The following is a 16,855-nucleotide window of genomic DNA, read 5'->3' on the forward strand; positions in this document are numbered from 1 at the left end:
AACATAGTGAGGGGAAGAAATAAAAATAATAAAAAGAGCAATGGGTTGGAAATCTAAACGGGTTAATAAAGCACACCACCTCATCAAAACAAAACCACAAAAAATATCGAGGATGAAAAACGTTTCCCCGGCAGGTAACCAACCCACCGAGTGGCGTTTACATCGGAGAAAGTGTTGAAAACAGTGCTCTGGACAGAAGGCGTCGATCGCCAAATTGATCGACAAAAAGTTATTTAGTTGTTTTTTTCAATAAAAAAAAACAACGAATTAAGCAAACGAACTAAGAAATAACAGTCTTGCACGTCGACCGGAGCACTTGTATTTGCAAGATTAACGTGGAGCCGACGGTTATTAGCAGCGCAGGCCGATTTAAGGCAAAACTGCAAAAGGCAAAGGGCCATCGACAGGATTCGTAGGCTCACACCAGATCTGAGGCTGGCACAGTGAAAAGATTGGTTGATGGAAAACATACCGTCAGACAGTTAGAGGGACGGTGAATGGAAGAAAAAGAAAGTTGAAAGCGAAAGCAAAAAATTGCATAGGCACACTTGTGCTCAATTTGTATTGCAGTTTCTTGGCTGAGAATACTCCCGCACATGACCTCCGTTTCCGTCAAGCAATCCCTTTGACACATCCTGTGCAGCATCTAATGAAGTTCCTGAAAGTCACAGCACACAACCCCTTCCTTCGCCATCCTTACAAGCATCTCCACAACCAGCAGCTAAACTCCAACCTTGCCGAAGTTTGTGGAAATTTGCCAGGCAGTCCAACGGCCTTGCCAAAGTGCTCGGAGTAGAGTTCGGAGCACGTTGGGGGGCACCAGATGCCCTTGCCAAATGCAAATACCTTGCATATTTTATTCTTTCACAAAACCTTGCGCTCTCCTCTTTGAAGATCTAAATGCAGCTATTCATCGTTCCGAGGATACAGTTGACTGCGCCGACCTCACGCCCCACCATGAGCCCAAAGCCCCCTCCACCTGCCATCCGTGGTCCAGGGGAGTCGAGTCCCGCACGGTGTAAGGAAGGTTCCGATATACTGCGGCGAATCTTCGGTAATGAGGAAAGGAGAGCCTCGATGATGGCCAGAATCTAGGAACATTGGGAGGACGATATCAGGTGCTGCATACAATTGCCAGCCCCAACTTATGGGCAAGGCGTCTGCAATTGCAGAAATTCAAATTAACATTGAAAGACATCAGAATCCCTGTTAGTTATGTTGCAAAAGTAAATGGCACCCATTATAACAACTTTTATTACTTTTTGTCATGTTGGTAAAAAACAAACAAAATCGAAACAGGTCTGGGCTGTTTGGTGTTCTCATCTGAGAATGTAACTCATTATGCAGGGATCACAGGTACTACCACAGGTACTACCACTACTACGACAATGAGTACAGGTATGACTACTACTATCATACCTATTCCTACCTTCTTGTGGAGTCAGCAGGGGAATATCTTTGCCCAAAGTCATTCACAAAATGGTTGGCCAGGCCTGACATTTGACTGAATTTAAAAAAAAAAAAAAAACACCTTTAGAGGCCATTTTTCCCCGCAAGCGGGGGTTGGCCTTTTTCGGGAACTGTGGTTGTTGTTGTTTTTCGGTCCCCTTTTTGAAGCAATGTTTTACGGCCGGATGCCCTTCCTGACGCCAACCCTTTTTGCCGCCTTTAACGACAAGCAGGGAATTACCAGTGAACTGGTACTCAATTTGCCGACCTCGGAAGGATGACAGGCTGAGTCAACCCCCCTGGCGTTAATTCAGCGATCGACCGGGATTCGAACTCAGGATCCTAGGATCCTAAGCCGGCACCCTAGCCGCTAGCCCAACACCAGGGTATGACTGAATGTGACAGGAATTTGGTATTCAGGGGTTGACAACTCTCATTTTATTTGTGAAAGACACCATGGGATCTTTAAGATTTACCAACTATCTAATGCAAGCAAACCAGAGACGAAGCTTCACGTTTATCCAAGGGACGGTGCACTTTGTGACGATGCCACGTCTGCAAAGCACCAATTGGAGCGTCTGGACAGAAATCAAACCCAGGCTAGACAGCTCAAAGGTAAAGTGTGCTACCTCTGCACTGATCTACACGTAATACCCCATAACGTCAGTGGTATTTTAATTTTTTTTAAATAAATTTTTACAAAACAATTAAAAATTTAAAAGCTGAAATGGCTCAAGTCAATGAGTATTCAACCCCTTTGCTATGACACTCCAAATCGAGCTCAGGTGCATCTAATTTCCTTTGATCATTCTTGAGATGTCTCTACAACTTAATTGGAGTCCACCTGTGGCCAGTTCAACTGACTGGATATGATTTGGAAAAAAATACACCTTTCTATACAATGTCCCACAGATGACAGTGAATGTCAGAGTAGAAACTCTACCATGAAGTCGAAGGAACTGTACGTAGAACTCCGAGATAGAATTTTGAGGAGGCATAGAACTGAGGAAGGGTATAAAACAATTTCTAGAGTGCTAAAAGTTCCCAATCATTAGGAAGTGGAAAGAATATAGAACTACCCAGACTCTTCCTAGAGTTGGCCGTCCAACCAAACTCAGCAACCAGGCAAGAAGGACCTTGATCAGGGAAGTGTCCAAGAACCCAAATACCACTCTGACAGGTCTACAGAGTTCCTTGGCTGAGATGTGAGAACCTGCCGGAAGACCAACATTCTCTGCAGCACTTCACAAATCTAGGCTTTATGGGAGAGTGGCCAGACAGAAGTCACTCCTGAGAAAAGGGCACATGACAGCACGCCTGGAGTTTGCAAAAAAGGCACGTGAAAGACTCCAAGAGCACGAGACAAAATATTCTGTGGTCTGATGAGATGAAAATTGAAATATTTGGCTTCAATGCAAAGTGCTACGTCTGGCAGAAACCGAGCACAGCTCATCACCCATACAACACCATCCCTACCGTGAAGCATGGTGGAGGCAGCATCATGCTATGGGGATGCATTTCAGCAACAGGGACTGTGAGACTTGAAAGGATAGAGGGAACAATGAATGGAGCCAAATACTGGCAAATCTTTGAGGCGAACCTGCTTCGGAGTTCAAAAGACCTTGGAAAGCAAATCTTTGTCACAGTCCAACAGAACAAAGACCCCATGCATACAGCCAAAGCAACACTGGATTGCGGATTGGCTTCAGAACAAGAACGTGAAAGTCCTTGAGTGGCTAGGCCAAAGCCCAGACTTGAATCCCATTGAGAATCTGTGGCAAGACTTGAAGATTGCTGCTTTCCCTCGCGGTCCCCCTGTGCTGTCTTTCCCTCGTGGTCCCCCTGTGCTGTCTTTCCCTCGTGGTCCCCCTGTACTGTCTTTCCCTCATGGTCCCCCTGTGCTGTCTTTCCCTCGTGGTCCCCCTGTACTGTCTTTCCCTTGCGGTCCCCCTGTGCTGTCTTTCCCTCGCGGTCACCCTGTGCTGTCTTTCCCTCGCAGTCCCCCTGTGCTGTCTTTCCCTCGTGGTCCTCCTGTGCTGTCTTTCCCTCACGGTCCCCCTGTGCTGTCTTTCCCTCGTGGTCCCCCTGTGCTGTCTTTCCCTCGTGGTCCCCCTGTGCTGTCTTTCCCTCGTGGTCCCCCTGTGCTGTCTTTCCCTCGCGGTCCCCCTGTCCTGTCTTTCCCTGGCGGTCCCCCTGTACTGTCTTTCCCTCGCGGTCCCCCTGTACTGTCTTTCCCTCGCGGTCCCCCTGTGCTGTCTTTCCCTCATGGTCCCCCTGTACTGTCTTTCCCTCGCGGTCCCCCTGTACTGTCTTTCCCTCACGGTCCCCCTGTGCTGTCTTTCCCTCGCGGTCCCCCTGTGCTGTCTTTCCCTCGCGGTCCCCCTGTGCTGTCTTTCCCTCGTGGTCCTCCTGTGCTGTCTTTCCCTCACGGTCCCCCTGTGCTGTCTTTCCCTCATGGTCCCCCTGTGCTGTCTTTCCCTCGTAGTCCCCCTGTGCTGTCTTTCCCTCCTGGTCCCCCTGTGCTGTCTTTCCCTCGCGGTCCCCCTGTGCTGTCTTTCCCTCGTGGTCCCCCTGTGCTGTCTTTCCCTCGCGGTCCCCCTGTCCTGTCTTTCCCTCGCGGTCCCCCTGTGCTGTCTTTCCCTCGCGGTCCCCCTGTACTGTCTTTCCCTCGCGGTCCCCCTGTGCTGTCTTTCCCTCGTGGTCCCCCTGTACTGTCTTTCCCTCGCGGTCCCCCTGTACTGTCTTTCCCTCACGGTCCCCCTGTGCTGTCTTTCCCTCGCGGTCCCCCTGTACTGTCTTTCCCTCACGGTCCCCCTGCGCTGTCTTTCCCTCGCGGTCCCCCTGCGCTGTCTTTCCCTCGCGGTCCCCCTGTCCTGTCTTTCCCTCGCGGTCCCCCTGTACTGTCTTTCCATCGCGGTCCCCCTGTGGTGTCTTTCCCTCGTGGTCCCCCTGTACTGTCTTTCCCTCGCGGTCCCGCTGTGCTGTCTTTCCCTTGCGGTCCCCCTGTGCTGTCTTTCCCTCGTGGTCCCCCTGTGCTGTCTTTCCCTCGTGGTCCCCCTGTGCTGTCTTTCCCTCGTGGTCCCCCTGTGCTGTCTTTCCCTCGTGGTCCCCCTGTGCTGTCTTTCCCTCGCGGTCCCCCTGTGCTGTCTTTCCCTCGTGGTCCCCCTGTGCTGTCTTTCCCTCGCGGTCCCCCTGTCCTGTCTTTCCCTCGCGGTCCCCCTGTACTGTCTTTCCCTCGCGGTCCCCCTGTACTGTCTTTCCTTCGCCCCCTGTGCTGTCTTTCCCTCGTGGTCCCCCTGTGCTGTCTTTCCCTTGCGGTCCCCCTGTGCTGTCTTTCCCTCATGGTACCCCTGTGCTGTCTTTCCCTCGCGGTCCCCCTGTGCTGTCTTTCCCTCGCGGTCCCCCTGTGCTGTCTTTCCCTCACGGTCCCCCTGTGCTGTCTTTCCCTCGCGGTCCCCCTGTACTGTCTTTCCGTCATGGTCCCCCTGTGGTGTCTTTCCCTCGTGGTCCCCATGTACTGTCTTTCCCTTGCGGACCCCTGTGCTGTCTTTCCCTCGCGGTCCCCCTGTACTGTCTTTCCTTCGCGGTCCCCCTGTGCTGTCTTTCCCTCGTGGTCCCCCTGTGCTGTCTTTCCCTCGCGGTCCCCCTGTGCTGTCTTTCCCTCACGGTCCCCCTGTACTGTCTTTCCCTCGCGGTCCCCCCCCTGTGCTGTCTTTCCCTCACGGTCCCCCTGTGCTGTCTTTCCCTCGCGGCCCCCCTGTACTGTCTTTCCCTCGCGGTCCCCCTTTGCTGTCTTTCCCTCGCGGTCCCCCTGTGCTGTCTTTCCCTCGCGGTCCCCCTGCGCTGTCTTTCCCTCGCGGTCCCCCTGTACTGTCTTTCCATCGCGGTCCCCCTGTGGTGTCTTTCCCTCGTGGTCCCCCTGTACTGTCTTTCCCTCGCGGTCCCCCTGTGCTGTCTTTCCCTCGTGGTCCCCCTGTGCTGTCTTTCCCTCGTGGTCCCCCTGTGCTCTTTCCCTCGTGGTCCCCCTGCGCTGTCTTTCCCTCGCGGTCCCCCTGTGCTGTCTTTCCCTCGTGGTCCCCCTGTCCTGTCTTTCCCTCGTGGTCCCCCTGTGCTGTCTTTCCCTCGCGGTCCCCCTGTGCTGTCTTTCCCTCGCGGTCCCCCTGTGCTGTCTTTCCCTCGCGGTCCCCCTGTGCTGTCTTTCCCTCGCGGTCCCCCTGTACTGTCTTTCCCTCGCGGTCCCCCTGTACTGACTTTCCCTCGCGGTCCCCCTGTGCTGTCTTTCCCTCGCGGTCCCCCTGTACTGTCTTTCCCTCGCGGTCCCCCTGCGCTGTCTTTCCCTCGCGGTCCCCCTGTGCTGTCTTTCCCTTGCGGTCCCCCTGTACTGTCTTTCCGTCGTGGTCCCCCTGTGCTGTCTTTCCCTCGTGGTCCCCCTGTACTGTCTTTCCCTCACGGTCCCCCCCTGTGCTGTCTTTCCCTCACGGTCCCCCTGTGCTGTCTTTCCCTCGTGGTCCCCCTGTGCTCTTTCCCTCGCGGGCCCCCTGTGCTGTCTTTCCCTCATGGTCCCCCTGTGCTGTCTTTCCCTCGCGGTCCCCCTGTGCTGTCTTTCCCTCGCGGTCCCCCTGTGCTGTCTTTCCCTCGCGGTCCCCATGTGCTGTCTTTCCCTCGCTGTCCCCCTGTACTGTCTTTCCCTCGTGGTCCCCCTGTGCTGTCTTTCCCTCGTGATCCCCCTGTGCTGTCTTTCCCTCGCGGTCCCCCCTGACCTGTCTTTCCCTCGCGGTCCCCCCTGACCTGTCTTTCCCTCGCGGTCCCCCTGTGCTGTCTTTCCCTCGCGGTCCCCCTGTACTGTCTTTCCCTCGCGGTCCCCCTGTGCTGTCTTTCCCTCGTGGTCCCCCTGTACTGTCTTTCCCTCGCGGTCCCCCTGTACTGTCTTTCCCTCGCGGTCCCCCTGTGCTGTCTTTCCCTCGTGGTCCCCCTGTACTGTCTTTCCCTCGTGGTCCCCCTGTGCTGTCTTTCCCTCGTGATCCCCCTGTGCTGTCTTTCCCTCGCGGTCCCCCCTGACCTGTCTTTCCCTCGCGGTCCCCCCTGACCTGTCTTTCCCTCGCGGTCCCCCTGTGCTGTCTTTCCCTCGCGGTCCCCCTGTACTGTCTTTCCCTCGCGGTCCCCCTGTGCTGTCTTTCCCTCGTGGTCCCCCTGTACTGTCTTTCCCTCGCGGTCCCCCTGTACTGTCTTTCCCTCGCGGTCCCCCTGTGCTGTCTTTCCCTCGTGGTCCCCCTGTGCTGTCTTTCCCTCGCGGTCCCCCTGTACTGTATTTCCCTCGCGGTCCCCCTGTACTGTCTTTCCCTCGCGGTCCCCCTGTGCTGTCTTTCCCTCGCGGTCCCCCTGTGCTGTCTTTCCCTCATGGTCCCCCTGTGCTGTCTTTCCCTCGCGGTCCCCCTGTACTGTCTTTCCCTCGCGGTCCCCCTGTACTGTCTTTCCCTCGTGGTCCCTCTGTGCTGTCTTTCCCTCGCGGTCCCCCTGTGCTGTCTTTCCCTCACGGTCCCCCTGTGCTGTCTTTCCCTCGTGGTCCCCATGTGCTGTCTTTCCCTTGTGGTCCCCCTGTGCTGTCTTTCCCTCGCGGTCCCCCTGACCTGTCTTTCCCTCGCGGTCCCCCTGTGCTGTCTTTCCCTTGTGGTCCCCCTGTACTGTCTTTCCCTCGTGGTCCCCCTGTACTGTCTTTCCCTCACGGTCCCCCTGTGCTGTCTTTCCCTCGTGGTCCCCCTGTGCTCTTTCCCTCGCGGTCCCCCTGTGCTGTCTTTCCCTCGTGGTCCCCCTGTGCTGTCTTTCCCTTGCGGTCCCCCTGTGCTGTCTTTCCCTCGCGGTCCCCCTGTGCTGTCTTTCCCTCGCGGTCCCCCTGTGCTGTCTTTCCCTCGCGGTCCCCCTGTGCTGTCTTTCCCTCGTGGTCCCCCTGTGCTGTCTTTCCCTTGTGGTCCCCCTGTGCAGTCTTTCCCTCGCGGTCCCCCTGACCTGTCTTTCCCTCGCGGTCCCCCTGTGCTGTCTTTCCCTCGTGGTCCCCTGTACTGTCTTTCCCTCATGGTCCCCCTGTGCCGTCTTTCCCTCGCGGTCCCCCTGTGCTGTCTTTCCCTCGCGGTCCCCCTGTGCTGTCTTTCCCTCGTGGTCCCCCTGTGCTGTCTTTCCCTCGTGGTCCCCCTGTGCTGTCTTTCCCTCGCGGTCCCCCTGTGCTGTCTTTCCCTCGCGGCCCCCCTGTGCTGTCTTTCCCTCGCGGTCCCCCTGTGCTGTCTTTCCGTCGCGGTCCCCCTGTACTGTCTTTCCCTCGTGGTTCCCCTGTACTGTCTTTCCCTCGCGGTCCCCCTGTACTGTCTTTCCCTCGTGGTCCCCCTGTGCTGTCTTTCCCTCGCGGTCCCCCTGTACTGTCTTTCCCTCGTGGTCCCCCTGTGCTGTCTTTCCCTCGTGGTCCCCCTGTGCTGTCTTTCCCTCATGGTCCCCCTGTGCTGTCTTTCCCTCGTGGTCCCCCTGTACTGTCTTTCCCTCGCGGTCCCCCTGTACTGTCTTTCCCTCGTGGTTCCCGTGTGCTGTCTTTCCCTCGTGGTCCCCCTGTGCTGTCTTTCCCTCATGGTCCCCCTGTGCTGTCTTTCCCTCGCGGTCCCCCTGTACTGTCTTTCCCTCGCGGTCCCCCTGTACTGTCTCTCCCTCGCGGTCCCCCTGTGCTGTCTTTCCCTCGCGGTCCCCCTGTACTGTCTTTCCCTCGCGGTCCCCCTGTACTGTCTTTACCTCGCGGTCCGTCCCCCTGTGCTGTCTTTCCCTCATGGTCCCCCTGTGCTGTCTTTCCCTCGCGGTCCCCCTGTACTGTCTTTCCCTCGCGGTCCCCCTGTACCGTCTTTCCCTCGCGGTCCCCCTGTGCTGTCTTTCCCTCGCGGTCCCCCTGTGCCGTCTTTCCCTCGCGGTCCCCCTGTGCCGTCTTTCCCTCGCGGTCCCCCTGTGCTGTCTTTCCCTCGTGGTCCCCCTGTGCTGTCTTTCCCTCGCGGTCCCCCTGTGCTGTCTTTCCCTCGTGGTCCCCCTGTGCTGTCTTTCCCTCGTGGTCCCCCTGTGCTGTCTTTCCCTCGCGGTCCCCCTGTACTGTATTTCCCTCGTGGTCCCCCTGTGCTGTCTTTCCCTCGCGGTCCCCCTGTACTGTCTTTCCCTCGTGGTCCCCCTGTGCTGTCTTTCCCTCGTGGTCCCCCTGTGCTGTCTTTCCCTCATGGTCCCCCTTTGCTGTCTTTCCCTCGTGGTCCCCCTGTACTGTCTTTCCCTCGCGGTCCCCCTGTACTGTCTTTCCCTCGTGGTTCCCGTGTGCTGTCTTTCCCTCGTGGTCCCCCTGTGCTGTCTTTCCCTCATGGTCCCCCTGTGCTGTCTTTCCCTCGCGGTCCCCCTGTACTGTCTTTCCCTCGCGGTCCCCCTGTGCTGTCTTTCCCTCGCAGTCCCCCTGTACTGTCTTTCCCTCGCGGTCCCCCTGTACTGTCTTTACCTCGCGGTCCGTCCCCCTGTGCTGTCTTTCCCTCATGGTCCCCCTGTACTGTCTTTCCCTCGCGGTCCCCCTGTGCTGTCTTTCCCTCGTGGTCCCCCTGTGCTGTCTTTCCCTCGTGGTCCCCCTGTACTGTCTTTCCCTCGTGGTTGTCAGCTCTTTCACGAGCCTCGATTCAGTATACAAAAAAAAAAACCGAAGCTCCCCATTTAACTGAACAGAGCTTGAGTAAATTTGCAAGGAAGAATGGGAGTAACGCCCCAATTCCAGATGTGCAAAGCTGATACAAACATACCCACGAAGACTTAATGCTGTAATCCCTGCCAAAGGCACTTCTACTAAGTATTGACTCAGGTGGTTGAATAGTTACATAAATTAGATATTTCTGTATTTCATTTTCAGTTATTTTGTTAAGATTTCTATTTAAAAAATAAAAATAAAATAAATATCCAATTTGACATGATGGGGTATTATGTGTAGATCAGTGACAAAAAATCTCAGTTTAATCAATTTTTCATTCAGGTTGTAACATAACAAAATGTGAAAAAGTCAAGGGGTGTGAATACTTTCTAAAGGCACTGTATACAGACTTACTGGGCTTTAAAAAGGCCATGTTCTATTTATCAGACAAACATCTAATCATTTCCTGATTGGCAGAGAGTGATGCAGCCACCGTCAACAAATCAGTGGAATGGGGTACTTTTGGTATGACACATGTGGAGTGGTCAAAAGGAAGAGGGTTTTCCACAGCTTCGGAGGTTGTTGATGTATATGAGGAACAAGATTGAACCGAAGACAGTGCCTTGGGGCACTGTAGTCTTCATTTGCAGGAGAGGAGAGGGGAAAGATCCATTTACAGTCGTGGACAAAAGTATTGGCACCCTTGCACTTTTTTCAAATAACTCACCATTTTCTCGAAAAATAAGTTGAAATTGACAAAAGTATTTTGTCTCCACAAGTCTTCATTTCACCATTAATATTACAGAACCTTTGTTTTTGATTCAGTACTTAATATATCCTTTTAAATCAGAAAATAAAAAGAAATGGCATTGACGAAATTATTGACACCCTCGACTTACGGCCTTTGGACAAAATAACTGCATTCAAGTGCTTCTTATAGCCATGAATGAGCTTCCCACACATCTCTACTGGCAGTTTGGCCCACTCTTCTTGTGCAAACTGCTCCAGTTCTCCCAGATTTGAAGGATGTCTTCTCCCAACTGCTGTTTTCAGATCTCCCCACAGGTGTTCAATGGGATTTAGATCTTGACTCATTGCTGGCCACTTCAGAACAGTCCAGCGTTTTGTCTTGAACCATTCCTGGGTGCTTTTTGAAGTGTGTTTGGGGTCATTGTCCTGCTGCAAGACCCATGACCTTCGACAGAGACCCAGCTTTCTAACACTGGGTTGAACATTGCGCTCCAAAATGCCTTGGTAATCTCCTGATTTCATGATGCCATGTACACATTCAAGGTACCCGGTGCCAGAGGCAGCACAGCAACCCCAAATCATCACTGAACCTCCTCCATGTTTGACTGTAGGGAAGGTGTTCTTTTCTTTGAAGGCTTCATTTTGTTTTCTGTAAACATAGAGATGATGTGCTTTACCAAAAAGCTCTAATTTGGTCTCATCTGTCCATAGGACATTCTCCCAGAAGGATTTTGGCTTGTTCAGGTGTGTTTTGGAAAACACCAGTTGGGCTTTCTTATGTCGGTCTGTCTCTGTCTGTCTCTGTCTGTCTGTCTGTCTGTCTGTCTGTGTCTCTGTGTCTTTGTCTGTCTGTCTGTCTGTGTCTCTGTCTCTGTCTGTCTGTCTCTCTCGCGGTGGGGTCCTCTTGGGTCTCCTACCATAGAACCCCCTTTCATTGAGTTGGCGACGGATGTTGCGAGTTGAAACTCGTACCTTGTGTCTGAAGGTCAGCTTGAATCCGTTTGGCAGTTGATTGAGGTGCTTTCTCCACCATTCAAACAATCCTTCGCTACAATCCTTCGCTGCAATCTTCGATCAAGTTTTCTCTTGCGGCCACGTCCAGGGAGGTTGGCTACAGTGCCATGGGCCTTAAACCCTTCCCCTTCACTCCCATCTCTGACACACCTATTCTCGGTGTTAATCTTTCATACCTGTATCAAATAGTCGAGTATTTCGTGTTGCGTAATTTGCGGCCTAGTTCTTTAAGCTTCCCACCTTGAGGCTTTGTTTTCTCTCAGCAGTCGATTGTGGTCCTTCTACTTTCGTTTTCTCAGTTTTTTCCCAGTCTTTGCACCCCATACTACCTTGTTTAAAATTGTAACTTAAGGGTGTTGTACTGGTGAACAGGTGATTTTTTTTTTTTTTTTTTTTTTAGCTGAACAATTTCCTTATAGTCTTATAAACAAGAACCATGCTATTAGAGGTCATAGAAGTACCCCTAATTATTGTTATCTTTACACGCAATTTACAAGAAATATAATATTTTGCATGAAATTTGTTATAACTTTAAATTTGCATCATTCTTTTGGGCTGAAATTTGGACAGGATATTCAGAATATCACTTCCTTTAAAATGATGAAATTTTTTTTTTTTTTTTTACTTCCTTTAAAATGATGAAGGCTTTTGTTTATAGGAGTAGCCATTGTGGATTTATTGAAGGACAACCAAGTTTTATCTGGTAATTGGCATAATTAGCTAATTAGTGAACATTTGACATAATTTCACAAAATCCTCTCATCAGGTAGTAGAGTAACACATGTATAATACATGCACCAAGTTTTGTGTGAAAAGAATGATAGATGACATAGAAGATAGAAGTAGAAATGTGTTCTTTGTTTTGCCTTGTTTTTTATTGACGGTCTAATTTATGCAAATTATATGCATGTAATATGACAAAGAAGCGTTGAAACTGGTCTGAGTTAAAGCCAACATTATATCTTTCAAGAAAAACTGAAAATTAGATATTAACTTGACTTTGTTTTTGTGTAAAGGCCTCTCAAAGGTACCTATGTAGTTTTCTCAATTTTTCACCAGTACTACACCCTTAACCCCCCTCCAGCGTCTTAGACGTATCTCTGACTCGAAGGTCACAAGAAACTCATTTTGCAATGAATGTTCGTTTCCCATGAATCAAACAACACTTTCGAAAATCCAAACTCACCCCTACCCTCCAAATCTTCCCCTCCCCCCTTCCCTTCCAAATCTCCCCCATCTCCCATCCCTTTCAAATCCCCCTCCCCTTGCCCCTTCCCTCCTAAACTCCCACCGTAACCCCTCCCCCTATAACCCCCCTCCCTCGCCCCTCCACTTAAAATCTTCCCACCCTCATTTTTTCTCCATTTCCCCCCCTCTCACCACTCCTCCTCAAAGCGTCCTCCCCGCTTCTTCCCCCTTCCAACTCTCACCTCCATCTCCCTCAACCTTCTTCCTTGCTCTGCCTCCCCCCCCTCAAATAACACCTCACTGTGCCTCACCCAATCTCCATCAAACCTTTTGTCCACCCCATTCTTCCCTTTCTCCAAGCTGTTCTGAAATCTCTGACACTTTCGACAGCTCTCCCTACCTCTTCCACATCTTACCCTATCCCTCCTCCCCCCCCTGTTCTGTATCCTATGCTCCCCCTTCCTCTTCATTAACGGTATGGACCTCAAACATCCGGGGCCTTCGCTCAAACTTGACTGATCTCTCCATACAGGTTGCTTCTGACAAACCAGACTTGATCTGCATCTCTCCCGGGTTACTCCCTCCTCCCGTATGATAGACCTGAGCCTCGTCCTGGAGGTGGAGTTCCTATCTTTATCAAAAACTCTCTTCCTCACTCGCCCTGCACTGCCCTCTCTCCACCTCACCCCCAGGAATACCTCTGGCTACGGCTTCCCCTTCGCTCCCACCTTTTGTTCATATGTGTGTTGTACCGTCCACCAAACGTTGATGACCCCATCTACATCTCGCTGTCTGATAACATGGACCAACTTCTATCTACTCATCCCAACTCTCTCTTCCTCAAATGTGGTGATTTCAATTGTCACCATGCCAGTTGACTGGGTGTGGGTACCTCTCTCACCAGATATGGCTCCTCAGCAAGGGCTTCTGCGACTCACTGGGACTGACACAATCTGTCAATTTCCCGACCCGGATCTCAGTCAATGGAGCATCTTCTCTTCAAGACTTGGTTAAAACTAACTTCCCTGTGAATGTCGGCTGCTCTTCTTCTGCTCCAATCGGCTCATCTGATCATGTGCTTGTTAAAGTGGACATCTCTCTGACCATTCTCAGAGTGCCTCCTCAGCGTCGACGAGTCTGGCATTTCACTCAGACAAACTGGAACGGTCTTCAAGCAGCCATCAATCATCTGGACTGGTCTCCCATCTCTACCGCCTATGACATCAACTCATCCTGGGAATTCGTCCAAAGTAAATTGCTCTCTCTCATGCACAGATTTATTCCATCTCGTCTTCAGTTGTCATACCCTTCCTCCCGTCCATGGTTCACGGAATCTTGCGGTGAGGCAGTTGCCCAGAAACAACTTGCCTTCGCCTCCTGGAAAGCAAATCCAACGGAAAGAAATCGCATTTCCTTTCACAAAGCCCAAAACAAGTGTGTGTCCACCCTCAGGAGAGCCAGGAAACAATATCTCTCCTCTCACAAGACTGAACTCTCAAACCTTTCTCCCTCTTCAAAATCCTGGTGGCGTCTGGTCAAATCTGTTTCTGGTGTTTGTTCCCCCTCCACCCCCTCCCTTACCTTAAACGGCTACACAGCTGACTCCGCTCGTGAAAAAGCTGAATGCCTCAACTCTGTGTTTGCATAGCCTGGTGTTGGCTTAGCGGTTAGGATGCCGGCTTGGGATCTGAGGATCCTGGGTTTGAATCCCGGTCTATCGCTGAATTAACACCAGGGGGGTTGACTCAGCCTGTCATCCTTCCGAGGTCGGCAAATTGAGGACCAGTTCACTGGCAATTCCCTGTGTCGTAAGAGGTGAGTAACAGGGTTGGTGGCAGGAAGGGCATCCGGCCATAAAACATCGTTTCAAAAAAAATGGGACCACGGTGCCTGAAAAAGGCCAACCCCTGCTCTGTGGGGAAAAATGGCCTCGGAAGGTGGTTCTTCTTCTTCTTCCTCAACTCTGTGTTTGCCTCAAAATCTTGTGTCCCAAATCTATCCCTCTTTGTACCCACCGTACCCAGTTGTACCCAGATGCTCCTGGACTCTGTGTCCTTTTCTCCTAACAAGGTGGAGAAGTTTCTGTCAACCCTCGACTCTGATTCTGCAACTGGACCTGACGGCATCAGCCCACGGGTCCTAAAATCCTGCTCTGCCGCTCTTTCACTCCCTCTCTCTGTTGTCTTCACCCTCTATTTTGCTCAAGGTCATCTGCCATCAGCTTGGAAATCAGCCAACATCACCGCTTTACACAAAAAATGTGCAAAAAACAGATCCTTGCAACTACAGACCAATCAGCCTTCTCCCAATTATCAGCAAAGTCATGGAATCCATCATTGCTTCGGATATCAAATCTTTCCTCTTCCCCGATGGCTTAATCTCTGACCATCAATTTGGTTTCAGACCAGGTCACTCTACTCTGGAAATGCTGCTTCTGCTGTCAACAATGGATGGAGGTCCTCAATGCCAAACAGGAAATTAGAGCTGTCTCCCTTGACATATCACCTGCCTTCGATAGGGTGTAGCACCCTGCTCTGCTCACCAAACTCTCCTCCTATCGTATCCACAGAAATCTCCACGCATGGCTTGTGGACTTCCTCTCTAGTCGGTCAACGTGTGACCCTGAATGGGTTTCTCTCATCTCCCCTTCCTGTTCAGGCTGGAGTTCCCCAAGGCAGTGTTTGGGCCCTGTGCTTTTTCTTGGCTTCATCAATGATCTCTCTGACTCTCTTGAAAATCCTATCTACCTCTTTGCTGATGACTCCACTCTCTGCCGCTCCATTCCTCATCCCTCAGATCGGCAGTCTGCAGCCTCATCACTCTCTGCAGACCTGGACAAAATCACAGACTGGTCAAACAAGTGGAACATGTCTTTCAATCCTGACAAATCTCGCACTCTTACTATGTCTCTCCGAAAAGACCGACTGGACAACCCTCCAATCTACTTTCTGAACAATCCTCTCCAAGAAGTTCTGTCACTCAAGCTTTTGGGTCTCACTATCTGCCATGATCTTTCCTGGGAAAACCACATTTCCAATCTGGTCTCCAAAGCCAGTCACCGACTGTGCACCGTCCGTCATGTGAAGTCCTTCCTTGGCACACCTGAGCTCCTCAACACATACAAAGCTTTCATCCGCAGCTCAATGGAATACTGTTCTCCCCTCTGGGCTGGTGCTCCTGCCTCACACCTAGCTCGGCTTCACGCTGTTGAAACCAAAGCTTTCACAATCATTGTAGTCCGTGGGCTGAGTAGGGTTTACATGCACCACCCCCACAAAATAACTTCCCGGGTATGTCCATGTACCCCCCAACCTAGGGGTTAGGAAAAACCATGTTAACAGAAAAAAAAACTCATTCCCTCATAGTTTGACCTCTGGTGACCTCATTAGTGACCTCATTTGCATATAACACATATCATTGTAAAGAGTGTCCCAGGACAAACATTTTGAGGGGTCATATGCAACCATAGGATGACTAGGTAAAAGGTTATGGCCATTTGAATTTCGCCTACCCCTAATTTTCGGAAATCACTGACACAGGGGGGGGTAACATCAAAATATGCGTGGGAGGTACCTTGGGAATGAGTTTTTTTTTCCGTTAACATGGTTTTTCCTAACCCCTCGGGTGGGGGGTACATGGACATACCCGGGAAGTTAAGTTGTGGGGGGGGGGGGGGGGGTGCATGTAAACCCTACTCAGCCCACGAATCTCCCGCGATGAAGCTAATTCCGAGGACCTTTCACTTACTCACCGCAGGCAGGTTGGTGGTCTTTCTGTCTTCTACCAACTCCTCTCCGGCCTTGCTCCCCCAGCTCTACCTGTGCTCTGTCCCCCAAATATTCCTACAGGTCGCAAAAGATCTGCCTGCAACCCTCTCATGATTAAACTGCCAAAATCAAGACTCTCTATTCACCTTCACTCCTTCATTCCTCTTTTCTCCTACCTCTAGAACAAACACCCTCACTCCCTTCAATCCCACTCCTCCATCCAGGTCTTTAAAACAGCTGTTCACCACCATCTCTAATCTTCCCCCATCCAAAACCTTGATCTTTTCTACCCTCGCTAATTTCCACTTTTTTGAAATACCAACTTCTTTCCTGGAAGTCCTTGCAGTGTCCTTGTGTTTTATATTTCTCCCACCCCCCCCTCCACTCCCCCCCATTCCCATGCCTCCTCCCCCCAAGCCCTCTCCCTCCCACAGATCTCCTGATGTCCCTGCTCTCAAATGTTGTGTTTGTGCTTCACCTTCTCTCCCCATCTTGTCTACCGCTACCCTTATTATATGTTTTGTGTCTGTTTGATTTTTTGTGTGATAAATGTTAACTCTTTCACGATCCTCAATCCTGTATACAAAAAAACAAACAAAAAAAACGTCCTGATAACATTGCATACGGTGGACACAGGAACATCAAGGTCTCTGAAGATGGACTTCTAGCCTTGAGATTGTCCATGCTTGGCTACAATTTTACGTCTGACCTCCTCAGAAAATTCTCTGGTTTTCTTTCTTTTCTTCATGCTAATTGCGGTACACACAGTGAGACAAAACAGCAGAATGACTCCTTTTCTCTATTCAAACTGTTTGAGTGATTTTTATATTGCAGGCACCTGCAACTCACCACAGGTGAGTTCAATTCCAAAGTAAAGGAGAATCACCTGCTTGAAATCTATTTATTTCAAACAACTTCCTAAAAGTGCCAATAATATTGTCCGGGCCATTTTCGATTTCTGTGTGGAATAAGCTAAGATTTAGTAATTTTTTCAGCTTTTTTGTTTTGT

At 51.3% G+C, this 16,855-nt stretch overlaps 1 protein-coding gene across 2 annotated transcripts in view; it reads right to left on the reverse strand.

Moving 5' to 3' along the window:
* Positions 1-536: 536 nt before the first annotated feature.
* LOC137438176 (serine/threonine-protein kinase A-Raf) overlaps positions 537-16,855 on the reverse strand; it is a 153,490-nt gene continuing 137,171 nt past the window's right edge. For both annotated transcript variants that reach the window (XM_078766501.1, XM_078766502.1), the window contains exon 17: positions 537-1,091. In XM_078766501.1, the coding sequence (XP_078622627.1) occupies positions 897-1,091 (195 nt within the window). In that variant the 3' untranslated portion in view covers positions 537-896. The remainder of the gene's footprint in view (positions 1,092-16,855) is intronic.

This window comes from Myxine glutinosa, chromosome 12, assembly GCF_964187855.1.
Source record: "Myxine glutinosa chromosome 12, kmMyxGlut1.1, whole genome shotgun sequence".
Lineage (NCBI taxonomy): Eukaryota > Metazoa > Chordata > Myxini > Myxiniformes > Myxinidae > Myxine > Myxine glutinosa.